Genomic DNA, 26,235 nt, shown 5'->3' on the forward strand with positions numbered 1-26,235 from the left:
GACCACTGCCCATTATTTAATCTATCACACTGCTTTTTCTCAGGAAGCTTCAAGGCTGCATACAAGCGAGGCCTGTAGAGACAGAGATGACTTTTTTGGATTTGTTGTGAGTGTCTGTTTTCCCTTCCTTTTTTTAAAGCACAAAACTCTGCAGCAGATGAAGGGAAGTTGTGCTTTCATCTTAGTGAAAGGGTGGGGTGGAGGAAAGCTTTTCACACGAGGCATCCAGAAGCAAAGATAGATGGAAGGGTCAGGGAAACATGGCCTAGGACACCACCCCCTACCAGAGCTTAACACCACTTCACACAGCAAGGCCCAACTTCTGGCAGCTTACAGATCCACTGGGTAAACTGAAGAGTCCCATAGTCCACTGCTGACAGCCAGACGTTCAGCCCAGTAAGCCATTTAGGGAACATTTGGAATCACAGTCCTGTAACAGTCTTTGACGATCTGGGGCAGAGACTCTAAAGCACACTCCAGAGACAAATGCCCAAACGCAGCCCACTTATTTATCACAGTGTGCCAACACTGCAATTAAACCTGACTACTGAGTTTTAATTTAGGAAAAACAACTCATTAACATCTTTTGTCTTAAAAGGAAAACAAGATACATGCCATAGGTACCCCACCACTGCTCTAAGGCTCTAAACACATTTGTAGGTTTTAAGGTAGATTACATGCATTTTCTTAGGCTGAGATTAATCCTGGACACAGTTCTAGGGGGTAGAGTAAATGAAAGAGTGAATGAACATAGCATGTTCACTTTGATTCCGTGTTTACTAGGTTTCTGATTGGGTGTGGGGCATGTAGTGGAGTTAGTGGGTAGGCATATGACCAGGTGCTTCAACATTTATAGACAAGGAAGGGCCAGGAGGATAAACGGCTAGACAGAGACTGTCAGATGGCTATAAAAACCACTATTTAACATCAGCACAAAGCCACTTTCCTTACCTGCTATACTGATCCCTGAGTAGAAGATGCCAGGATAAAAGCATTCCCAATAGTAAGATGTGTCTCATTCCCAGTATGTGAAAGAGGAAGTAATTTCCACTCCAAAGCCACAAGTGGACCAAAGTTGCTGACAAAGGAAGTTATGGAATATGCTAGACTAATCAGCACAGGTGGACTTGAGGCCCTGCAGCACAGTTTGGCTTAATCCCTTGGTGTCATCTTTGGATGAGGATAAGATTCCACAGTGAGGTCTTTGATCTGACACCACTTAAGCTGCTCAATGCATTTGTGTCCATATGTGACACCTGAAGACATTGCTCATCTGAACTTGGGCATCCCAAGAATTTAACTGTGTTGTGCTGAGAGCTGTTTATGTTGCTTTGAGGACATAGTGCCATAGCTGGACTCATTGTTGCCATACTAAAATCTTCAAGTGATATTACCAAGCAGGAGTTGGTTAGTGGGTGATGCCAACAGGACTGAAAGAGACACCTGCTGTCATTTAGTAGACAGCCTGGGAGTGGCTGAATTAGAATGGAAGACTTGCTTACCAAACTCTAGACAGGATCTGTCAATATGTTGGATGACTTAGGATTCCAGCAGGTCTTAGGAATAAATCAGAGTTTACCGCAGGATTTCTTTCAAAGACCTTTTCTGTATAGGTCTGTGTTTGTAGCATCTTCCTCCCAGCAGCAGCAGGATCCACAGAGCAGGGAGTGTAGCTGGATCAGACTCTGTCTGATGCTGGAGTCCTTTCGCATTTCATCTCAGAAGTTGATTCTATAAAACCGCTGGTTCTGTGTAAATGTTATTTGCAGCCCAGATCTGCTCTGAGTGCAAGTTCTCACCTACAGAACTTCACTGATCTGAAGGTGCCCTGGAGATTCTCATTCCCTCTCCCTCTGCCTCTCCCCCTCCCCCTCCTCCCTTCTGCACACACATTCACACACATTCTCTCTCTGTCTCTGTCTCTCTCTCTCTCTCTCCCTCACACACACACTCTCTCTCCCTCGCTCTCACCCTCTCCCTCCCTCCCTGAGACTGTCAGCCACTTCTTTGTTGGGCTCTAGGGGGCAGCATTTCTTAATTCCATGGTTCCTGACTGTTGTGAGGGTCTTGAAAACAGCACTCAGGTTGCTGTAGAAACTGATTGTATAGATGCAATTTCTCTTGTTGTTGCAAAAGATGTATCATCTTACAAATTATCAGCTAGCACAGAAGTTCGTTTTATGCACCCTTAAGAAATTTATGGTACAAACTTCATAGACATCCTTTTTTCATTTCTTTATTCCAAGATATTTTAGACATCGCAGGTACTATTTTAAAAGCTTAGAAAGAGACTTTGCTTGAATCATGTCACATTATGACATGGGTCAATGCAACCTCAGTTGACATTAGAAAAGACTTGATGTTTTTCTTCATATTGAAAGAGAATATTTCATGTGAAACCAGAGAAAAAGACTAAAGAGGCGCAGGACTTCCAGGCCTTTCACACTGTAGCTTTAACTCTATCCTTGCTCTGTTTACCACATTTATTTCTACCTTTTCAACTGTGTACTTCCAGGACCAGCCTGAGTCTTCTCTGAGAGGCAGCCTATGTGAGCACATTGTACCAGGATGTGGATATCGCAGGGAATGTGCTAATGGGTTTTTTTTTTGTTTGTTAGTTTGTTTGAACTGCCAAGTGTAAGGGCAAAGATTTGACCTCAGCTGCTACTGGTGTTTCCCCTGGAACTGTAAGAAGGCAATTTCTATAGAATCTAACATTTAGACTATGCTTTTTTTTTCTTTTTCATACTCTACTACTTTAGGAATAAAAAGGTTTGAATGCAGGATGATGGATGTTAAGTTTATCAGAGGTATTTTGAGCTTGGGTGCATTTTGAAAAATATCTAGAGGAGATGAAATCTTTGCAAATTGGCTTATTGTAAGATTTTTTTTAAAGAACAAAAACAGTATAATAGCTTGCATTTAATTTATACTCCATTATTTCATTTAATCTGCCAGCATCTCTGAAGTAGGCAGCCTTATGCCTATTTTAGAGATAGAAAACTAAGATCTAGATTCAGGTAAGGAATATCAAAAGTAACATACTAGGAAACATTAAATTGGGGTTTGAGCTCTAGCAGTGTGACTGGAATCTGCATTCCCCTCATGAGCAGTGTTAGGGAAGAAACATGAACTCGTGTTATTGCCATAGAGTTATCTAGAAGCACATCTCCACCTTGCACATCAGACTAGCTTTAAGAGCTGTTCTTTAATCTTCTGTTTTCAGTGTTGAATGTCCCATAACTTAAAGGGTTTTTCTGAAAATATATACAGAGAAGAATTTTGTGCCCCAATGGGCAACCTGTTCTGCCTTACACCCCACAAGGAACCTTGAGCTAAGCTCTCGGTGCATCACGGGAGAGGCTGCCTAGGTCCCAGGCAGGGCCAGGAACCCCAAGGTGCACAGGGTGTCCGGGGGACAAGTGTAAGGAGAATACTCGCCAATTTCAGGGAGAGGGTTCGAGTTCCATCCCGGACACAGCAAGCATAGTTCCTTTCCTAAATTCATTCGGGGCAGCTTTAGGGAAGAAAAAGTAACAGTGGAGTGAAAAAAGGGAGTTAAGTAAATGATTTATTTTCTTTTTCATCAGAATAAATGCATTTGCACAGGGCTGGTTTTTTGTAAGTGTCCGCCTTGGGTGAGTGAGACACAAGAGCCACAATGGCCACATGCTCAGGATTTTGTTTTTTGGGAGCAAATGGGCAACTTCTCCATGTGGTCAGTCACCTGCTCCACCATGCCACACCTGCTGTGTAGAAGGCAGGTTAACCTCTTAATTAGAAAAGCCCACCGATTATATAATATTTCAATTCTTTTAATACAGTATTGCCAGCTTCTTTTGGTGGATTATTATTTCTCAAAACAGCAGAATTGGCACATAGTTGGATTCTCTGAGCAAATTTTGTCTATTCAGTTCATTGAGTCTGTCCTTAAAATTAGGCTAATTAACACGTCTCCAGCATCACACTGCATCCTCTCTCATCAGTCCCCCACAGTTTCAGGGTGCTTAGGATCCCCGTTCCAGCAAAGCAAGTCTCGATGATTGCCAGGAGGGAGGGTGGCAAAGGGCATGAGAAAGCTTTCATGCAAAGGAGCTGGTCACGTTAGCACAGAGGTGACTGTGGGGACAGGCTTGCATCAGAATTACTATGTGGGACACTTTAACTTCGTGTGGTTTAGTGTGTGCTAGCTGTATCTTAGCTGCTTTATGAAAGGATTAGCTATGAGCCAGAAGACCAAGTGCAAGCACACATTTTGCAAGTGTGATTTGCAGGTGCACCTTTGACTTGTAAGCCCCAAAGGTAGCAACCATGGGCCAGAGGGGTTCCTTGGCCAGATCCTTGTCACTGCTGAGAGGCAGCTGCTAGAGCAGGTGTGACTAAGATGGACAGGATATCTCATGTTCCAGAGGGAGCTAGAAGCACTAGGCAGAGCTCACTACCAAGCTACCAGACTGTTCTGCTTGGTTTATTGCCCTTCCCCACTCCCAGGGCTTCCAGGAAATGGGCAGCACTCTGATCCTCAACTCCCCCCAGGCCTGAAGGAGTTCTTGCCCCTCTTTATCCAGGTTCTCGTTACTCATCCGATGCCCGGGACACACTTAGTGGTAGTGACAATGAAGGTGTCCTTCGGTGCACACTGTCTTCCTGTGATGGTCTGGCCCTGGCAGCCTGGACTGGGGATATGGTCACCTCAGACCCCACATCGCAATCCCACCAGGCATGGTGGCGCATTCATTTTGCCACCGTGCACGCTTCCTTCTGTCCTGAAGGATGTAAAGCATTTACCTCTGAGCGGCAGTGTAGTAATTGATAGTGGAGTGTAATACCTGTGCAGAAGACACACTCAAGACTGCCTCTTGTGTCCAGCAGATGTTTCTGTTGTCTTCAGGAGTCTTCAAGTTTCCTTGGCACTCCAAATTAAACCTAGGAAGAGCAGGAAAGAGTGACTTCCCTTCCCTTTTTCTCTTTTGTGACAGCCCCTTCCGCTTCACGGCCTGTTTATTTTTTCTCCATGCAGCAGTGGCCTCTGTTTTGCTAACATGGAATGGTTTGAGATACTGCTCCTCCCTCTCTTCCTCTCTCCCTTCCCTCCCTTTCTCTGGAAGCAGCCTGCCACCAACCCCTTCCCTGTGCGTGTGAGCCGCCCAGTCCCTACCCTGCCCTCACTGTGCACGTCTGCCTGCAGCTGTGGACATGGCTGGAGGAGCTGCAGAAGGAGCTGCTGGACGACGTGTACGCCGAGTCGGTGGAGGCCGTGCAGGATCTCATCAAGCGCTTCGGCCAGCAGCAGCAGACCACGCTGCAGGTGACCGTCAACGTGATCAAGGAAGGGGAGGACCTCATCCAGCAGCTGAGGTGGGCCTCCCTCTCCTGATGCAGCACAGGGCTCGAGCTCCCGCTGGGGCTCCTCTCCCTCTGGTTTTGAATAAGTAGCTTCTGTTCCCTGTCCACCGAGGGAGAGAACCATTAGCCTTTGAATTCAAAGCAGGGTGCAGCTTTTTCCTCTCTTCTTTTTCTCTCCTTCCTGCACCCTCACAGCTCCAGCTCCATAATTTTTCTTGTTGTAACATGGATTCATAACCCTCAGAATTCAGCGTTTATTAATATTTCCTCTTAACATCTACCTAGTAGTCATTGAAACTTCTCATTAATGTGAACCTAAGAGGAGCACAGCCTCTGGCCACAGGGACTCGCTCGTCCTGGACAGAGGCAGGGCCCAAGCCCTCTGTGCTCCTCACCACACCTCCTCACACAGGAGGCAGTGAGGGGTGGTTTTGGTTTCCTTGGGAAGCAGATTCACAGATTCTTTCACTTAGCCTTGAAGACGCTTCCATAAGTTACACCTTTGTCACTCAGGATGGCCAGGGAATCGTCCTTTCCCAGCTTTACGTGATGCTTCCTGTGAAGAGTCAGGCCAAAGTTACTTAGGAACGGCTTAATTGCTTGCATTAAAGATCAACCTCTCCAAAGCAGTATGACTGTCATTGTGCTAAACAGGTAGCAGCTGTTCTCTGCTTAAGGAGAAAAGTGACTAAAAATAAAACTCTGCCAAGGTAATTTTCTGTAATTATTGCATATTCTTTTGAAAGTGATTCGAGAACATGACAAAGAAACTCCTCGGCATGTCCTCAGCTCTCCGGGGCTGCTCAGAGGAAGGAGGCTGACGTTTTGCAGGGGCAGCGATGTCTTCCGTGTTACGCAGAAGCACCCAGCTTCCTGCCGGCTCCCTTCCCTGAAGATGCGAGTCGCCGGATCTGGTGCCCACCAGTGTGCGACTTCTTCCTCAGTTCCTGTTTGTCTTCTTAAACTCCCACTGGCTCCTGTATCCTCACAGGGACTCTGCCATCTCCAGTAACAAGACCCCTCATAACAGCTCCATCAACCACATCGAGACGGTGCTGCAGCAGCTGGACGAGGCCCAGTCGCAGATGGAGGAGCTGTTCCAGGAGCGCAAGATCAAGCTGGAGCTCTTCCTGCAGCTGCGCATATTCGAGAGGGATGCCATCGATGTGAGTGTCCACTGCCCTGCCTTCCTGTCAGGCGGGAGCGGGGCCCTGCTTCCCCCCTCATCCCTGTCCCTGCTTCCTGCCCTTCACCCTCTCCTAGTACCCCGGCCACTGGAAGGAGGAGGGGAGAGGTAGGTGGAAGGTCCCAGAGTGATTGCAGGCTTCCCCGGTTGGCTCTAGGAGGCTGGGCTTGCTCTGGCCTCTCCGGTTAGAGGCTGTGGCCAGGGCAGGTGGGCAAGCAGGGCAGCCAGCCAAGGGCGGGCACAGGGTTAGTGGTGTCGGCGTGGGGAGTTGAGGTGACAGACACTGCCATCCAGGCTGGGTTAGTCCTGAGTGCATGGCCGCCTTGCGGCAGGGACCGCGGCCTAAGGCAGTCGTCCTCTCCATGCCTCTGTCTCTCTGCTCTGTATTCCCTCCCCACTCCCGCCTCTCTCCTTCTAGCCTTCTCTCTCTTTTTCCCTCTATGAGTAGGATAACTTTAGCCTGTGTATTTTCAGTAATAGGAAATCTGGTGATATTTTTTTACACAGACATATCCTCAGATTCTCTGTAATATATACCTAAAAACGGACTTTTACACCTCAGGTGTGAATAGCAGAGAGAAGTACAGGCTCCCTTTATATTTCTTCAAAGGGAGGGTGGTTTCCAAGTTCTGTGCTCAAGCAGAAGAGCTTTTCTCCTGAGCTTGATGTGGTCCAAGCTGGAGTTAGCAAAAGTGGTAGAGACTGACTGTGAAATGCATGAAAGGAGCCACAGCTCCTGCACAGCCACTGCCTGGTCGTCCGGCCACCTCCATGCTGCTAGGAGTGTACCCCGGCCCTGAGGGCTCTGCAGAGTGCTGCGTCCCTTCGCTGCCTGGGCTTCAGAACTCAGCAGTGCCCACAGGGCAGTCAGACAGCGAGGCCCATACTGGATGGCACCAGAAAGTAGGGCGGCTGCCTGGCCTCGGCGGGACCTCTGCCTGGAACGCGCTGCCTCGCCGTCCTGGCCCCTTTGCAGCTCACACCCTCATTTGGCGCCTCTCCTTGGCTGCCAGTCTACGCTTCCACGGTCGCCTTCACTGATGACCATCCTGGCTCTTCTCTCTGCATCATCAGAAAATTACAAGGAGCAGTTAAACCTGGCCCAGCGCAGTGCCTGGGCAGCCTGTGCAGGTACTCTCGGAGTCTTGCCCTCCTGGCTTCGCGAGGCCAGCAGAGAAGGACCCCAACACTCCCTCGCAGGGACCCACCCTGGTGTCCGCATTGTGTTCACAGCTTGAGTGGACCTGTTGTCCTCTCTGACTGCTAAGGGCTTGCTTTTCTGAAACCTAGCCACTTCCTGGATGTTTCCAGTGAAGAAGCACAAAGCAATCAGAAGCATTTTTTGAAGTTTTTATTTCAGGGTATTTTGATATTTGGAAGATAGATTTTTAATTCACTTGTATTTATGTTTCTTGAATGGGAAAAATTTTTATTGTGTTCCCACTTGCATTGACTCAGATCAGGAAACGCTTCCCCCTCACACTTCTGCCACAGAATGCCAAGTGCCATAGTTAGGCCGGACCTCAGGTGCGTGCGTTCCTGAGCTGAGGAAATCATCCCATGGTCCGGGCTCAGGCCAGCTCAGACATGATTCAGAGCTCTACTGAGCTTGTGGCTGGAGGACCCTGCTTCACAGTCCTGACTCTTCGTGAGAACCGGAGTGGTCCGGGCCTGGCTGGGCTCTTCCGACGCATCAGGGAAGAAGTCCCTCCTGCAGCCATGGGAAGTGTGGAGTGTGGCATCACCTTTATGGTGGAAATTCTTGTTACTTGGTTAATGGTTTTAAAAATAGCATCCTCATCATGCAGTGGGCCCAGGATTTTTGTGGCTGTTCCTTTTAGGATACTGACATTGCAGCCTGCCTAGGTTCCAAATAAGATCATAAGATCTGTCCTACTGATCTTAAAAAAAAAAAAAAATAGCAAACTCATTAATGTAGTGTCCTGTGACAGTTCAAACATAAAAACAGTCAAATTATAGGTAGATTTAGGGAGAGAAACTTAGAATGCCTGCAAAGTCTGAGATATAATTCTCACTGGGTGTTGTGATCTATAATTTCAGCTCTCTGGGAGGCTAACACAGGATCTCAAATTTGAACCCAGGCTGGTCAACTTAGGGGAGGCTTCGTCTGAAACACACACCCCTGCAACAAAAAAACCTTACACTTGCTTGAGTTTTATTCTTGCCACAGATGTCTTGTCTTGCTGTGCTGTTAATAAGCTGTCATGCCAAACTTTGAGGCGGGGTCCTTTCCTGATGGTCCTTCGTTCCAGCCATCCTTGGGGTTTCTGCGCGGTGGTGAGGGTTTTTAGGTCCTGCCAGTTCAGCACACTGATCTTTGTTTTTAGCCGTCAGTTGAGTGTTGTCTGGACCTGATGTCTCACTGTCACTCCTAAATTTCCTCTCCCCTAGGAGCAGAAAACAAACAAGGAAGAAATCCCCCTTATGTAAAGATTAAAGTTGTAATGATTTGTTTTTCTTTTTAGAAATCTTTCTTCCTCATTTATTTGATGGTTTATGTCTAATTTGGCATTAAATATATTAACTTAATAAAGTAGTACAGCTTAGCAATGTAGACATATTACTTACAAGTCTTAGTAATAAAAGAGTGTGCCTGTCCCCCAAATTCAGGAGTTAATACCCCTGCTTCTTCGAATACCCCTTCTTTTGCTGTCCTTATGCTAAGGTATTTTAGATAAAATCTGCTTATTAACATTTCACTTCTGCGGACTTTCCTAGGGATCCTTTTTAAAAGGCCCTTGTCTTACACACTCACGTGCACTAACTGCTGAGCCACGTAACAGTCCTTTTCTGCTGTCCTCTCCTGCCAGCGCAGGCGCTGCAGTTGGTTTCCTGCATCTGACACTTAGTGTCTTAACCTAGCATTGGCTGTCCTTCTGCCATCCTCCTCTTTCCCTAATCCCGTGACATTTTGATTGCCATGGGTCTGTTGTCAGAGAAACCAGGTCCTCTGCATTTTCTCACTTGACTTCTTTTAGGTTAACTGATCTCTTTTTCCTGGTATTTCCACTAAATGTAGATAATAGGTGACAGAGTACACGTTAGGCCCAGGTTCCAGTCCTGGGGAGGAGTGCTTCAGAGGTGAGGTGTCACAGCTTCCCCGGGAGAGACGCCCCGCTGGCCCATTTCTGTGGGGCTGTCAAGACTGGTCTGTGTGTTTGGGTGACGGCATCCCAGCCCTTGCCCCTGGCCTTTCTCTAAGTAATTTACTACACGTTGATGGCTGTCTCAAACAGCTGTTTTGCTAGAATTTGAAAATGAGTTATTTTCTAATTTTATTCTTTGTACATAATAATTAAATTCATTTAAGAAATGTTTCATTGTGAAATGCTTAAATTACTTTCTCTTTTAATTACTAATTTTCAGTACAAAGTTGCTTCTAATCAGAGACAATTTTTTCATTTATTTTTTGTCTTTTTAACTGCTGTTCTTTAAATATCATTAAGGACTAGTGGATTTTTATGTACCTGATATATTTTATTCAATTTTGGTAATATTTAAGTATCTAATCATTTCATCTTTTCTGTCAAGGGAGCCCTTTCAACTGCCTTTGTAACCTACTTATTTATTTACTATTAATCTTTTTTAAAAAATAACTTAAAGCCATAAACTGTATACTCAAAGCTTACCCATTTTAAAAATGTACAACTTTGGTCTTTTGGAGGTTGAATCCAGGGCCTTGCACATGCTAAGTACATCCTGTACCTCCGAGCTGCATGCCCAGCCTTTTCTGTGTCTTTTTGACACAGCCTCTTTCTTACTAGACACAGTAAGATGTGGCTGTATGAGTTTACATTTTTAAATGTTGGTTTTAAACAAATATTCTCCTCGCAGATCATCTCAGATCTCGAGTCTTGGAACGATGAACTCTCTCAGCAAATGAATGACTTCGACACAGAAGACCTCACCATTGCGGAACAGCGCCTCCAGCACCATGCAGACAAAGCCCTGACCATGAATAACCTGACTTTCGATGTCATTCACCAAGGGCAAGACCTCTTGCAGTATGTCAATGAAGTCCAGGCCTCTGGTAAGCAGATCCATCCATGACTTCTCGACGTCATCCCATCCATGTCACCACATGGATTCAGTTTATTTCAAAGTGGTGGCTGCAGATTTGGTAGCCCCTAAGATATGGCTGTTAATGTGTACTATTTCAAGTACAGATTTAATTTTTTAAAATGATGTGTTGTATCTCTGTGAATGAAATGTAAATTCCAAGAAAATATTTTCACTTTTTAAAATTTTTATGTTTGTATTTTTCCAGCAGATGTCACTATAGTCTCAGAGACTAATCATAGCTGTAGGATTAGGAGCTTAGAATACCCAGCATACTTTGCTTATTTTACATAAGATAAATGACATGCTTTCAGAGAGTAAGCTCAATATTGAGAAGAAAAACAAAGACAAACAGGAGTTCAAAAGGCTGCTGCATTGGCAGTGAGTTACAGATTGAAGGAACAGGCTTGGTTATATCATCTTCACATTTTCTCATATGCTTCATGCTGGGAGACTTGGGTGAATGTGTCTGCTAGGCCAGTCCTTCTGTATTCTGGCAGGGGTGCCTTGTGTGGTTACAACGGTCCTTTCACAAAGGCAAGCTATGTGTCGTGCATCAGTTGAGATCAGATGGTCTAAGTGCTGGTTGAGTTCTGGGGTCTCCCTTGCGTGTCCGCAGGTGTGGAACTGCTTTGTGATAGGGATGTGGATATGGCCACTCGAGTCCAAGACCTGTTGGAGTTCCTTCACGAAAAGCAACAGGAGCTGGACTTAGCAGCAGAGCAGCATCGGAAGCACCTGGAGCAGTGCGTGCAGCTGCGCCACCTGCAGGCAGAAGTGAAACAGGTGAGCTGAGGACCTGAGGCAGGCAATGGTGAGGCTGGGGAGTCCTAGGAAGGTCTATCCGGAGCCTGATAATAAGATGGCACACACCCCAGTACAATGTCTGCTGTGTAGCAGCAGAGCCAGTCTATTTTGACCTGTGTTTGCTGCCATTGCCGTCTCCTACTAAGATAATAGAGTTGTCATTCTCATCTCATGATCAGGTGCCCTTGAAGTTTGTCACTGAGCTCGTAGGTGTTATAGAGATCAGCACTTGGGGCTGGGGATTTAGCTCAGCGGCAGAAGTGCCTGCCTTGCAAGCAGGCAGTCGTAAGTTCAATCCCTGGTACCGATAAAAAAACGAAAAAGACAAAAAAAAAAAGAAATCAGCACTTGAGACCACCTCACAGACCTGATCTCCTTCCTGGTGGTCTGCAGGATGCACTGGAAAGGCTACTACTTGGACTTGCCCTGTGTCACATTTCAGGTGCTTGGTTGGATCCGTAATGGGGAGTCCATGCTAAATGCTGGGCTCATCACCGCCAGTTCACTGCAGGAGGCAGAGCAGCTGCAGAGAGAGCATGAGCAGTTCCAGCATGCCATTGAGGTAAGGGATGCCCTTCCTTGCAGCTGGTCTTTCTAGTCCCAGAGCCAACCTGCTAACTCTTCCCTAGTGGGAGCCACCTGGGACTGGGTTGGTAAAAAAATAACAGTGCTTATACATTGCCCATGGATGCAGATGTCTTGGTTACTTTTCTCTCGTTGCTGAGACAAAATACTTGGTGCCCACAATGAAGGAGGTAAAAGTTTATTTGGCTTATAGTTTGTGGAGATCTAGTCTATACTTAGCTGGCTCTAAGGGTGGTGTGGCTAAGGGGAAACTCTTCATTATAGCTGCAAAAAAGGGGAAGAGCATGCCGCCCTCCCTACCTCCCTTACTTGGTATGCCAGTTCCCCACCCTGGGCAAGTACAGCACTCACAATGCCAATCCCAGTGCTAGACAGTGAACCAATCACAAACGTTAGATTTAGTCGCCTTCAACCCCCCGCCCCTGTTGCCGCCCCCAGTGCCTGCATGAGGCTTTGGAGGGACATCCAGACCTAAACCACAGCCTGAGAGAAGGTGATGGGGTAACAGCCAAGGAAAGTGAGGCAGCCTTGCAGCTGAAGTCCAGGCAGGCAGGGGACCTTTGTCTTGTAAGGCTGGCAGAATGCGTTTCCTCTGCTGAGGAACATGTAGGAACTAGGGAGGCCAAACTGGAATTAAAACTGAGGATTTTGTATTTCTGGTCTTGTAGGCAGTCATGCCTTCCACCTGGCCTCAACAAAGCAGTGGGTTTGGGTGCCTCAGCAAGCCCATGTGCAGACTGCCAGTCACATGTCAGTACCAAATGCTGGCACCAGACCCTCCAGCCTTGACCCTTCCAGCAGCAGCATTCAGCTGGGCAAGGGTCAGCTGGAAGACTTGGCCTTTCACATCCGCTCCCCTTTCCTCTTAGCAGCAGCATTGATTTGGGGGTTCCTGGGGAGGGCATGGAGGACAATTCTAATTCTAATCACCCATCTCCAATCCAAGTGAGAGAAAAGCACATTTGATAACAGAAAGCCTGTTTCCCTGCTCAGTTGACATAAGTAGTCTCAGCCAGAAAATAAAGTCACAAAAGCCACCACTAATTTTTTTTTAATCTAGTTCAGTTTATTTTCAACTACAAAGTGCCAGTGGACAACTTCTCCTGAGGCTCCAATCAGGCAGCTTTAAAAAAATAACTGTACTCTGCCAAGTGATTTCTAGTAATTAAGTGGCAAGTGTAAGTCACTGTACCCAAGTAACGGATGAGACTGTATTGTGCATAGCACTGTGTAGGTTCATTTACACTATTTTAGGTGAAATGCAAGATTGTGTTCTTTTTCTTTTTCATAAACTTGCATCCATAAGACTCCTGGGCTGCCTGACTGCCCCCCACTACCATTTGAGTTCTCCTTTGGAGGGCCCTTGACCTCAGCCTCTCCCGGCCCTGCTGAGCGTGCGAGCCAGACTGCGGGGATTTGCCTTGTGGTTTCCTTTGGTTTATTACGGTGTGGCATGGACCGCCAGAGGACACAGCTTAAGGCACATCCTTAACATTCCTTCAGTTTTTCCTTTTCTGTTTAGAGTCACAAGTTTTTAAAAGCTTTTTCACTGAAGCCCAACAATAAGTTGAAAGTGAAAATAAAAAGCATTTGCTCCAGCCACCTTTTCTACACTTGTTCATTTGCTTCCAGCAGCTGTTACGAGGAAGACCAGTAGGAATGATAAACTTGGAATGTTCCAACAAAGTTTTTAGAACATTGTCTGTCTATTAAGGGTCTTTCGTGCTATTTCTCAAGCTGCGAAGCCCACAGCTGAGGCCCATTCTGGGAAGTCTTAATGCACTTCATCCTTCATTAGATAAATTAAATACAAACTCGGTTGCTAGGCCTAGAGTTCTTTTTACTGAGCCCTGTGCAGTGCTTTGAGAAGCATCCTAAGTGAGCAGTAACTGAACTGGTTCTGTCAGTCATGGAGAACATCCCGGTTCCCTCCAGGCAGTGCGTGACAGCCCTGCTGAACCAGCCTCGAATTTTCCCTTGCCTAGAAAACACACCAGAGTGCGCTGCAGGTGCAGCAGAAGGCTGAGGCCATGCTGCAGGCCAACCACTACGACATGGACATGATCCGTGACTGTGCCGAGAAAGTGGCCTCACACTGGCAGCAGCTCATGCTAAAGATGGAAGACCGCCTCAAGCTCGTCAACGCTTCCGTCGCCTTCTACAAGACTTCAGAGCAGGTCAGGAGAACTTGGCGTCGTTTCTGTGCCTGTCAGTGTAGAGCCAGAGCAGGGAAAGACACATTCTGCAGTTAAAACTGTTCATGCTACCTTGGGTATCCAAAGTTGGGTTGAAAAGCAGCTGGGAAAACAAACTCTTCTCCTCATTAAATCTCTGACCTGAAACACCTCAGAAAGAGACAGGAACTCTAGTTTTGGTTTTGTTCTGGCTTTGAAACGCCTCCCTGGCAGCCTCGTGGATTTTGCCCATGTGCTGGGGAAAGCTGCTGCCTGCATTCTAGGTCCTTCCACCACCACCTTTTCCCCCGAGCTAGTTGAAAATGCTCTCAGTGACGCTAATGAGTGGCATCATATGCTGAGCATGCTTCCTCTCCCAGGTCTGTAGTGTTCTTGAGAGCCTGGAGCAGGAGTACAAAAGAGAAGAAGACTGGTGTGGCGGAGCCGACAAGCTGGGCCCCAACTCTGAGACAGACCACGTCACCCCGATGATCAGCAAGCACCTTGAGCAGAAGGAAGCGTTTCTGAAGGTTTGTAGCTGGTGCTGCTGGATCCCTGGACCTCACTGAATGCTGGGTGCAGGTCAGAGGTGCACTGGGGGATGGCTGAGGCATTCTGACAGTGTGGTGACCCCCTAGACTGCAGATGCTGTCTTGGGGGCAGTCAACACTTCCTGTGGAGGCCATGCCTCTGCTCTTGCATTGTGTGCAGAGGGAGTGGGGAGCTGGCACCTCTGTAAACTTGTTAACCAGAGACAATCTTGCATCTCTTTCTGTATGTGCTTTGTGCTGCTTTTCTAGTCTTATGGAGAAAGAACTAGAAATGTATGTGAATAAGGATTGGTTTGGATTTATAAGAGCAAATGATTCTGGAGCTCTGACACAGTGGCCGTGTTGTAGTCAGTGAGGTGTCCCCAAGGCAAAGTTACTGTTCTTGGAGAACAATTCCCAAGTGATTCTGGAGACAGAGAGAGAGGGTGATAGGTGGGTGGTTGGTTGATTTGATGCAAAGCAATGCCAGTAGCTTAAAAAAATCTTCCCTTAGAAATGCAGCCTCTTTAGGAATGCAGGTTGTATTGCAGTAGATGCAGAAGCACAGGGCTGACCAGAACAAGGCTTGGGCACATCTGGCTTCTGGACTGGCCACCAGCACCTTCTTGGGAAATCCTCCCAAAGGAAGAGATTGTTCACACTCAGAGGCTAGATATTGTTTCTCCAAGACACATAACTGAGGACTCTCTTAAGACTGCTGTGTCACATTTTTATACATTGTGTTTGGTTATACACAAGCCAAAGATTTGCCTTTGAACAATTAAATTTTTGTAAGTGGTCAAAATCTTTAGAAATATTTGACACCATGTGTCCCTGTTGCATTTTTGAACTCTTAAAAAAACCTGTATTTCTGAGATCCTACTTCCTGCTGCAATTGGAACTGTTAAAAATAGGTGGGATGTTTACTTTTCCTTAATGCCTTCTGAAGTTTGGTTTTTCTCATTGCTTCAGCATTGTGACCCTCAGACACATTTCCTGTTGCATTTAATACCATTCGTTTCCTTTCGAAGGGGATGGTCTGACAGAACTATTGTTTAGTCTTGGAAAATAAATTGTGATTCTTTGAAAATTACATCTAGCAACTGATTTGGGACTTCCACCCCAGTGATTTCATTTTGAGCAAGTTGGGAAAACCACCATGCCTCCAGTCATTAATTGTGACTGTATCAAACAAGACTTTAAAGCAGCCACCCCCAAGTTGTCACTGCTGAGTTTACCAAATGCCACCATTGTTATGATATTTCAAGTCCAATCATCATAACTTATGCCTCTCTGCTCCAGAATCCATTTAGCATAGAAAAACAAATATTTATTAATATAACTGAAGAAATATTCAGGTAAAATTACAAAAATAAAGTAATTATGAGATGTAACCAGCAGTTGGCCAGATGACTGTTTGGCTAGTGGTGTTACCTTGGACCCATACAGTATTGTCATCCCTACACTGCACACGCAGAAGGTCAGTGTAAGTTGTGCTCACAGCACTGTGCTCTATTCCCTCACAGGCATGCACGCTCGCCCGGAGAAACGCGGACGTCTTCCTCAAGTACCTGCACAGGAATAGTGTGAACGTGCCGGGCATGGTGACGCACATCAAAGCGCCCGAGCAGCAGGTGAAAAGTGAGTACGTGGTGCCCCTGGGCAAAGTCTCCTCTCTCAGTGTCTGTTTTCCACATCAGCCCTCACCAGTTACCTCATCCACGAATAGCAAAGTATCAAAGAAGTGTGTGGCCGAGCACTGTGTTGGCAAAGGTGATAGCTTATTGGCTAAGTGGGAGGCAAATCAAAAAACGCAGCCTTGAGGGTGTGTACTGCTATGAACTATTTGCTAAGGTAAATGAACATAAACATTAAAAAATGAAACCCAGAGTTACCTAGAGGCAAAATATTTTTTAAAGTTAAATCAAGAAGTTATGTATAATGGTGCACACCTGTAATCCCAGCACTTGGAAGGCTGAGGCAGGAAGATCGATGCGAGTTCAATGCCAGCCTGAGCTACAAAATGAGCTCAAGGCCAGCCTAAACTGCATAGCAAGAGCCTGTCGCAAAGAGACAGGAAAAAAAAAGTTACATACCAATAGGAGAATGAGTCAGGAGGACTGAGTTCAAGACTACCAAACACTACAAAAAAAGAAAAAAAAATTATATACTAATACTGTTGTAAAATGTTACCAGTTTTATATACTTAAAAAATTAATAAAATCAAATTGCAGTGTATTACATAGTTTAGTATCATTTGAGTATAAAATTCTCTAAAGCCATTTATATATTTATGTATAAATGCATAAAAATAGATACTAGAATGCAAATACTAATATTGGTGTGGTTGAAAAGCTAACTAGATGAGGTACAAGAAGTACGGAGTAAATAATTACCTTTACCAAGGTCACATAGCCAAAGGTGAGTTTTATAAAAAAAAGTTGTGATAACCAGTTAACAAATGATTCATCACACACTTAACCACAACAAAATAAGGATCGGCAAAAACTGTGTCCGTATTCCATTCTCGGCTCCATTCATCTGATTCATTTGTTATTCTGTCACAGTGCTCCAGTCCTGTAGTTCTGTCAGTGAGACCTGGACTTATTAGTTGTTGGGCCTTGATTCCGGGTAAACACATGACTAGCAAGGGCCACTAGTTTTATTTTTGTGGTACTGGGAATTGAATGGGCAACCGTTTTAAAGCATGGACAAGTTTCTTAGCATGTTTTACGGCGTTGAGAATAAGCTTACTCAACTCATTTCATATAAAAACAATTTCCTTTTATCTCTTCCTGTTGCTTTTATCTATTGGTCATGTGTTTTCTCTCATCAAAGATATTACAGCCCTCCCTGTTACACGTTTGACATTTGTGTTTGTGTGTAAGAAGTGAGGATGTTTCAATCTCTTCACTTACTAGAAATTTATTGTGCATTTGTTGTTATATATTATTGAGCCGGGTGGTGTAGAGTCCAAAAGGAGATGTTGTGTTTCTCTAGCAACATGCTTGGAGGCAAAAGGTTATATACAAAACAGTGTTGTAAATCCACACAGGGTGATGGTGACAGAGACACAGTATGATCCCAGAGGTCACCAGCAAGGAGTTAGACCACATGGTCTGAGGCTGTCCCATGAGCTAGAGGAAGAATCAAACCCAGGCTGGAAGTTTAGCCCCCTGCTCAGCTTGCAGGATTTAGACCAGCTCAGGGAGAGACTATGGAAATGAGACCAGATGATGCCCACTGGTTTAGAGGGTTTTTATACGTAATACTTTCATGTAAGCAGTTTAACTTTTTGGCAGACTTCAAAGTTGTATTTCAATGAATTAGTCCACCTGTTAGAGTGGAGCAGTGATCACATAGCATTATGGCAAGCGGATGTGTGAATGCTGCTCTCCAGTTCTTTTCACAGAGTAGACAGCCTGTGGAAACTTAGGTGATGTTAGTGGAAAACTTAAAAGTATTAAATTTTTCAAGTATTGCGGAGTTATATTAAGATACCATTTGTTTCTAATGTTTTTAAAATTCAGTTTTCAAAAAAAAATTAAACTATACATATACACAGAATCACCTGATTTCTTTGCCAGGCCATTTTTACACTGTACCTATACATAGAAATGCATATATGTAGAGAAATGCAGATCTATTCCTGCCCGCATCCTACTTTCTCATGTTTTACAGCAATGAGACCAGTAATACACTTCTCTGTTCCCAATGTGGAAATCACTGAGGTGTTTCGAGTGTTAGATACAGCATTTCCATAATACACCTCACTAGTTGTGGGTTGAAAAGCTCATTCTTGGGGCTGGGGATTTAGCTCAGCGGCATAAGTGCCTGCCTTGCAAGCAGGCAGTCGTGAGTTCAATCCCTGGTACCGATAAAAAGGAAAAAGACAAAAAAAAAAAAAGAAAGAAAGAAAGAAAAGCTCATACTTTGATGCCAGTGCCTCACTGTTCTCTCAGCATTCAGTATTTGTGCATCTTAGTTCAAATAATTTTTTGTTGTTGCTGCTGGGTTTTTTGTTTTTGTTTTTTGTTTGTTTGTTTTTGAGACAAGGTCTTGCTATGCAGTTCAGGCTGGCCTTGAACTAATCACTTGGTGTAGCCCAGTGAGGCCTGAACTCTTGCCTCAGCCTCATGAGTGCTGGAATTACAGTCATGCACCACCATACCTGGCTCAGATATTTTGATTCTTTGCACAGGCAGCATTTGACTCAAAGGTAAATTCCTTGCTCTAAGATACCTACCTTTTTGGGTCATTGCCTGTTACTAAAGTGCCCTCCACTACCTTAGACTCGATTCTGTCCCTCAGTAGTGTAGAATGGGATCATGAGGGGGCTGGGGATTTAGCGCAGCGGCATAAGCACCTGCCTTGTAAGCAGGCGGTCGTGAGTTCTATCCCTGGTACCGGTAAAAATGAAAAAGACAAAGAAAAAAAAAAGAATGGGATCATGAGTCCCAACTCTTCCAAATAGTGGTTCCAGTCCCTCTAGGAAAGCAGTGAAAGATGGTTTCATATTTGAATGAGGTTTTAGTAGTCATGTTGTAGACGCTGTGAACTTTAGAGTTGGGAGGGATTTTGTGGTAGACATGTGATTAATAGGTGCAAGGCCTTAGGTCAGTGTCCAGCATACAGAGACAGGCAGACAGACAGGCGTGGTGGTGCAAACCTGTAATCCTAATACCTGGGAGGCTGAGCTGAGTGGATCACCACAAGTTCAGAGCCAGGTTGGGCTACATAGTGATTCCAAGCCAGCCTGAACCACCATCTAGTGAGACCCTCACACTCCCATGCCCTTGCCCACCACCACCCCCAAAAGAGAAAAGAAGAAAAAAATTTGTGAACCTTATGTTTGTATACTTTGCCCATTTTTCTAATTGATCATTTGAGTATCAATTAATCCCATATGTTTTTTATGTTCCCGATAGTTTTTTCTGACTTCTTTGTATAACATTTTTTTGGTGATAATCATTGTTTGATTGCTACATATTTCATGTTTATGTAATAGAGTTTTTGGTCTTTGTAGCGTCATGTTTCTCTGCTTCCATAGTTCCTTATTTCATGTCCTTCCTTCTAAGAGTTTTATGTTTAAAAAAAACAAAAGCCTTTTGTTTTTTGTAGTGCTCTATTTTATTGTGTAGTGCATTTCTTCTGCAGAAGGCACTAGTGGTTTAGATCAGAATACTGAGTGACGTGCTCCAGCCTGTGTAGAGTAGCCCCAGCAGGATGCACCTTTGTGTGTGGCACTGAGCAGCTAACCTGAGGTGACTCGACGTCTCCACTGCTCTCTTCCACACAGTAATAATTGAGATCAAAGAATGAGGAGAGTGGTTGACACGTTCATTAAGTAAGGTACCATGTTCAGATGGTTCTTCACCCAACAATCCGTCCTTATGTGGCGTTGCCCCACATTTTACTGGATGACAGCACTAGCATCTATCTTTCTCCTTCTCCTTCTCCCCTCAGATATCTTGAATGAGCTCTTCCAGCGGGAGAACAGGGTACTACACTACTGGACCATGAGGAAGAGGCGGCTGGACCAGTGCCAGCAGTATGTGGTCTTTGAGCGAAGTGCCAAGCAGGTCAGTGCAAGCCCGGCTCACACACTCTCTGTCTGTGCTCACGTCTCCACCTCCAGATAGGCATCTTGGAAACTGTTTGCTGATGCCCAGGCAGTGTCGCTTTTTAATGAACAATGTTAGAAAAATGAAACTTCACACCCAGTGAAGGTGTCGCTCAGTGGGCCATCCAGCTTCCCTGGGCGGTCTTGCCTCACAGTACTGCCTGAAGGCAAAAATCCGTAACATTACTGTCTTAAAAAGCATAGTTGAGTCTTAGTTCTGCACTTGTGTAAATATAATAGTTTTTTTTCCCCTATATTTTGCTGTCCTTCATGTTTTTTTAAGTCAGAGTTTTACTCTTTAGGTAAGTGGAGTTAAAATTGGTTAAGGAAATTCTGAAAATTTAGAGTAATCAAAAAAGACTTGGCTTTTGATCAAGACAGGAGCATCAAGGGCCACATTCAGAGAGTCCCCTTCTGAAGTCACGGTGGGCTGAAGTGCTCTGTCACCAGTCAGGGACTGTCATTTTACAGTAAAACCTGTTTGCTCCTCTCTTACATATTCTGATTCCTGGCGCTTCTCTTTGGCCTTCGTGGTAGCACAAGAGCCTGGGAACTGTTCATTCAGAATTGGGTGGAGAACAGGGCAGGGGGTGTGTCCTCTCATCACTCGTGCATGCCATCCTGTGGCCTCCATGCAGTGCGCATCAGGTCACTCGGGGCCTCACTGGAGCCCTGCATCCTGAGCAAGACTCAGACCTGAGACGAATGTCTCCGGAACCCATTTCACCAGCGCTCAGCCTGGCACTGATGAGGAATTTGGTCCAATCTCTCTAGCCCAAGAAAAGTTCTCTTCTCCTCAGCATTGGTTTCCCATAGAAGGGAAGAGACTCTTCCTGTTTGCTGTGTTGCAAAGGATGCCCATGCCCTAACCACTTAGTTTCTAGAGGTCATGAGCTGAGTTCTGGCTGTGGACCTGGAGCTGGGTGGCCTTTCAGTCAGTGTGGCTGACTTTACCAGTGCAGTAATCACATCCCAGCAGGGAATGGGACAAGCAATTCTGTTACGGTTTCTGAACATGTCATTTAAATGTTGTTCGGTCATACTTCACAATTATTGGAGGCCCACTTCAGTTGTATCTTTATTACCTTTCTGATGAAAGACAGCGTATCACTCAGCTGCAGAGAAGCCAAGTCGCAAATAATGGTCTTGGCAGAGAAAGAGAAGCTTGTAGCATTCCAGAAGACGACCCATCGTCCCTGTGGCCCTCTTGACTTAGCTTCACATGTAATCATAGTTCTCCACGACACCCTGACTGCTCAGAGCGCCAGCTCACTGAAAGCAGGGCCCTCGATGCTCTGCAGTTTTCAGGGGGGTGCCCTAAGGTTAGAGTGGGCAGCGCTGACCTGGAGGGAGTGTGGAGAAGTGACAGGTCGCCTCCCTGCCTCTGCCTCCTGCCATGTGCTGCCTCTCAGGCCCCCTCCCCAGGTCCTCCTGCGTCTCCACCTCTGAATGCTGGCATTCTCAGGGCCAGTTTGCGCTCCTCCGTGTTTCTCTTCCCTCTCTTCTCACCCACTCTGGGCTGTCTCCCAATACAGACACCCACCTCCAGACTTCCAGGTCCTGGGTATCTCATTGGCATGATCACCTATGCCCCACCTATGCCCTGCCATGGCGCCCGCTGCACAGTGAGGAGTGCCTCGTGCTAACTCCCGGCTTCCCCTCGTCTTCCTGCCTTCGCACCCTTGAGACTAGGGGCACTGACCTTCCGGGGTCTCAGCTCTGCCCACCCATCCTCACCCCAGTGGCACCCTGGCTTGTGCTGCTCACTCCCTACCCTATAATTCCTTTTCCACGTGGTAGCCACAGTTGCTTTCAGAAAGAAATGCAAGCTCCGCTTGGACCTGCAAGCCCCTGCTCCTTCCCCCACCGCCTTTCTGCCCTCCGGTTCTGCAGCAGGCTGAGCTGGCCCTGCTCACAGCTGTTGAAATCCCTGGACCCCTCGGCTGCTCCTCAGCCCCCAGAGCCCAGTTCAGACCCCACATCTTCGACTTCCTTCTGATAAGGTCTTTTGCGCACTCTCCCTGCTGACATCGTGGCGCACTGCTCTTCATCTGCATCCTCCTTTCTAGTCCACGGGATTACAGCCCAGATTTCTCTCACCCCCGGGAACCTCATGCTGTCTGGCTCTATGATATGTATCCAGGCCTGTTTGCTGCATGAATGGAGAGATCAGGAACTCTGAATAAACCGATGGACGTGGCCTCTTTCATACCAGTGTTAATATTATGTCCAAGATGGGTAGCTGTACTTGGACATGATGGATGTGAATGCCCCGCTCAGAAGCGGCACATCCTTGTGTTGAGGTCCTTCTCATTTAGTGTGGTGGAGATGCCACCACTGTGGTGATGTAATGATGACAGCGGTGTTTCTGTAGCAAGCCAGCAAATTACCATGGACAGCTGAGCTACCAATGGCAGCTAGAAGCACTTCTGCATCTTTATACTGCTTTCCTAGCAGGGCTTTTGTAGGTAGGAGTACGTTTCTGTAAGTCTGATGTTCCTTTGGATCCTGCATAGAATAAGCTCCCCTCTACAACCATAAGCAAATGTGCAACAGAGCTCTCATTGCACCGACCCCTTCCCTTGGGGTATCGTGATGTCTGTCCTGTGGGAGAGCAGCTGCATCACGTCTCTGCTGGTGCCCCACAGTGGAGGGTTTGTTCATGAAGTGGAGGGGTCTTCTGCAAGACACCCCCTAAAAGCAAATAGGAGCTGCAAGCCCGAGTGCTCCAGGAGGACATGGGGTGTGCAGGAAGAAAGGCCAGAGGTGGAGGTTTGAGTTCTTTTCTAAGAACTCTCAAAGGTTTGAGGTTCTTTTCTAAGCTAAAACACCCAGGGGGGCTCTCAGGTTTTAGCGACAGGAGTATCTGGGAGTTTAGCTTAAGACTCTCAGACTACCCTTTACCTACAACTTCTCCTTCTTACAAAAGGGCTTGGTGGTGGCCACTTTTACTGTACTGTTGTTATGCCTTTGTTCATGGTTATAAGAAACTTAAGAACTTTCTTTGTTGCCAGAAAATGTTACTTTTTCCAGTGCCCCCCCCCCTTTTTTTTACTTTGAAATTGTAATAACTCCTTCAGAAATGTGTCTCTATCCAAGGGAATATTTCTTGACACCTGCCAGCTTTGGCTTGTATACAAGAGATACTCAGAAATTTGGAGTTCTCTCTCAAACATTTTGCATTCTTCCTTCCCTAGGCTTTAGAATGGATCCATGACAACGGGGAGTTCTACCTTTCCACACATACCTCTACAGGGTCCAGCATACAGCACACCCAAGAGCTGCTCAAAGAACACGAGGAGTTTCAGATCACGGCAAAGGTGAGCGGGGGTGTGGGCTCCTGTGCGGAGGCCTGCGTGTCTGCTGGGCTTTCTCCTGGTGGAGCGCTCACTGTTCCTCAGGGACATCCTTCAGAGACACCCTGGGACCCAGGGAAGCAGGTCTGGTGCGCAGGTGTCAGCCCGCGTGTGCTCAGGCAAGGTGGCTCTCCTGTCCCACCTTCTGCCCTTCGGTCGTCGTCGTCGTCGTCGTCGTCCTCCCTCTGTGTGCAGCATCCGTGTCCTCTGACTCTGATTTCTGCACTCTGCTTTCCATCTCTCCCCTCTCGTTGGTCCTTTTCTCTTTCTCTTGGATTTTCTCTCCAGGCTGTTTTGAGTGCTTCCTGCTTTTTAGAAACAGTCTGTGGTGTGCATCCCGTGGGCGGGTCCCCCTGGTCTTCAGCTGGTGAGAGGGCTGTAGTAGCCTCGCCCACCGTGCTGCTCCTGTCCTGAATGCCCTTCCATCTGGCAGTGCATGTCCGTGTCCACTGGTTGCGCTTCCAGGGTCTGCAAGATTTGGTCTCTCTCACTTGTCTCTAATAAGTCAAATCACTTCTCTATGGCATGTATGTGAATAAATAGAAATTTTTAAAAAATTTTTTTCAAAGAAACAAGAGTACACATTGCCATGAGTGTTTCCCCAAATGAGTAACTACGGAGCTGACTCTGTTTACCTCAAAACAGTTTTGAGATTCTTTGGGTTTTATTCTTACCTTTTTTTGTTAGCAAGTTTGCAACACACAATCAATGCCTTCACCACGGGAACCGGGTACATAGCACCTTGTTCCTCGGACTCCTCCTCCCCCGCCACTCCCCCCAGCTCCCTCCAAGAGGTTCTCTTAGGGTGACGCTTTGTTTCTGTTGTTGTTGTTTTTCAACATTTAGGTACTTAGTCTGTGAAATATTCCAGAAGTGCCTCTAATATTTGATGATAGACTTGAGTTTTTAAAAGAAGCTGAGAAGTCAGATTTAAGAGTGGAAAAGAAGTTATCAAGTAAATAGTATTATTTTGGTTAAAAAGCAGTGTTCTTATACAATAACTCAAATGATCATCTCCCTTGGCCCTTCACCTGGCTTTGAAAACCTATCACAGAGGAATTTTGAAAGCCCTTAGAGTGGCACAGCTACTTTGTATTGTGTTAATGTGTACAGTTTTAGGCTTTCTGTAGCCATTTCTGACTCCTCCTGCTGTTGACACTGCCCTCTGCACTCCTGGCCCAAGCCATGAGTTCATTTGTTTTCACTGGTTTCTGCCAGCCTCTCTGACTCAGGGAGCACCTGCTTTGTGTATGGAGATGTCTTTTGGGTTCCACGTTAGAACAAAGCTTCTCTCGCTTTTCATCCTGTGTTAGTGTCTTCGAAGACACCTTTTTTTTTTTTTTTTTTTTTTTATCCTATAGAGAATCTTAGTCCTGACACAACTGTCTTCTAATCCAGTTGTTAAAATTAGTCTTACAACATTTTTAGCATCAGTGAACATAAAGCTAAAAGGCTAAACAAAATTCTCTCACCATTATCTTAAATAAGACCTAACGATTCCTTTGTGACTCCTAGTAACTTCTCCAGGTATCATACAGGCACCTTCTGCATCCAGGTGCTGGGTATTTAGGCAAAAATGGCTTTCTGTCTGCACCCCAAACAGTGACATAGGCTGTCCAGGAATGAGGCCTAGAAGGCACATTTGACAGCTCACCCCAGGGTTTCCATGCACGCTGCAATTTGAAATCTAATGTCTTACTAGATCATTTAGAACTTTGCAGTCTTCTTTTCGCATGGTCTCTTTGATCCTAATTAGTACTTGCCCGACATCCTTTGCCTTGTTCAAAAGTGCCCACAGCCGCCAACTTTGTATCCTTCCCAGGTTTCTGATCCCAAGAACGTGATGATTAACCAAAGCTGTCTGGAGCGAGGAGACTTAAGAATTCAGTTTGCTTTCATTTTCTCCATTCATTGATTATGTCTGCCAAGGAGGTCATTTGGTTATATAATTTATATGCTTTGTAAATTAAAATCTACTTTGGTAACTGTCTCTGAGTTAACAATAGAAGGCCAGCAATGAGAACCTAAGAGTATTATGTAAAATAGAATTTTTAAAAATATGTATCCTTGTACAGGGAAGTTTGTCTAAATGAAACAAAATCATACTCATATAAGAAAAGATTGATAAATTAAATCTGCACAAAAAACATTCAAAACTTCTACAGGAGAGTCCATTGCATGCAGAGAGTGATTGGGCAGAAAGAAAAGATCTGGAGCAGCTCATGTAACAAAGAACCAGTTTCCCAGTAGTAAAGATCTTTTACAAATCAATAAGGGAAAATAACCAAGAAAATGGACAAAAGATGCTGTTAAAGACAGTCACAGAAAGAGAATTGCAAATGGCTTTTTTGGGGAGGAAGGTTAGGGACAGGGTCTCACTGAGTAGTTCAGGCTGGTCTTGAACTTACTTATGTAGCCCAGGCCTCCAACTCAGAGCAATCCTCCTGCCTCAGCCTCTCAAGTGCTGAGATGACAGGTGTATGCCACCCTGCCTGGCTACAAATGACCTCTAAAGACATGAGATTGTCGACTTTACTTATAATAAAAA

At 45.7% G+C, this 26,235-nt stretch overlaps 1 protein-coding gene across 8 annotated transcripts in view; it reads left to right on the forward strand.

Annotated features, from left to right (window-relative positions):
• The window catches only part of Trio (trio Rho guanine nucleotide exchange factor), a 308,383-nt gene that overhangs the window by 185,688 nt on the left and 96,460 nt on the right, over positions 1-26,235 (forward strand). For all 8 annotated transcript variants that reach the window (XR_010050401.1, XM_063257985.1, XM_063257983.1 and 5 more), the window contains 10 exons: positions 5,189-5,358; positions 6,338-6,512; positions 10,388-10,583; positions 11,232-11,398; positions 11,862-11,981; positions 13,990-14,181; positions 14,559-14,708; positions 16,235-16,349; positions 20,175-20,290; positions 23,529-23,651. Coding sequence is in view for 7 of the 8 variants with exons in the window: in XM_063257985.1 (XP_063114055.1) it covers positions 5,189-5,358; positions 6,338-6,512; positions 10,388-10,583; positions 11,232-11,398; positions 11,862-11,981; positions 13,990-14,181; positions 14,559-14,708; positions 16,235-16,349; positions 20,175-20,290; positions 23,529-23,651 (1,524 nt within the window). In the remaining variant the exon portion in view is untranslated. The remainder of the gene's footprint in view (positions 1-5,188; positions 5,359-6,337; positions 6,513-10,387; positions 10,584-11,231; positions 11,399-11,861; positions 11,982-13,989; positions 14,182-14,558; positions 14,709-16,234; positions 16,350-20,174; positions 20,291-23,528; positions 23,652-26,235) is intronic.

This window comes from Cavia porcellus, unplaced genomic scaffold (assembly GCF_034190915.1).
Source record: "Cavia porcellus strain 051 isolate PalLab524CR breed Dunkin Hartley unplaced genomic scaffold, mCavPor4.1 scaffold_11, whole genome shotgun sequence".
NCBI classification, from domain to species: domain Eukaryota; kingdom Metazoa; phylum Chordata; class Mammalia; order Rodentia; family Caviidae; genus Cavia; species Cavia porcellus.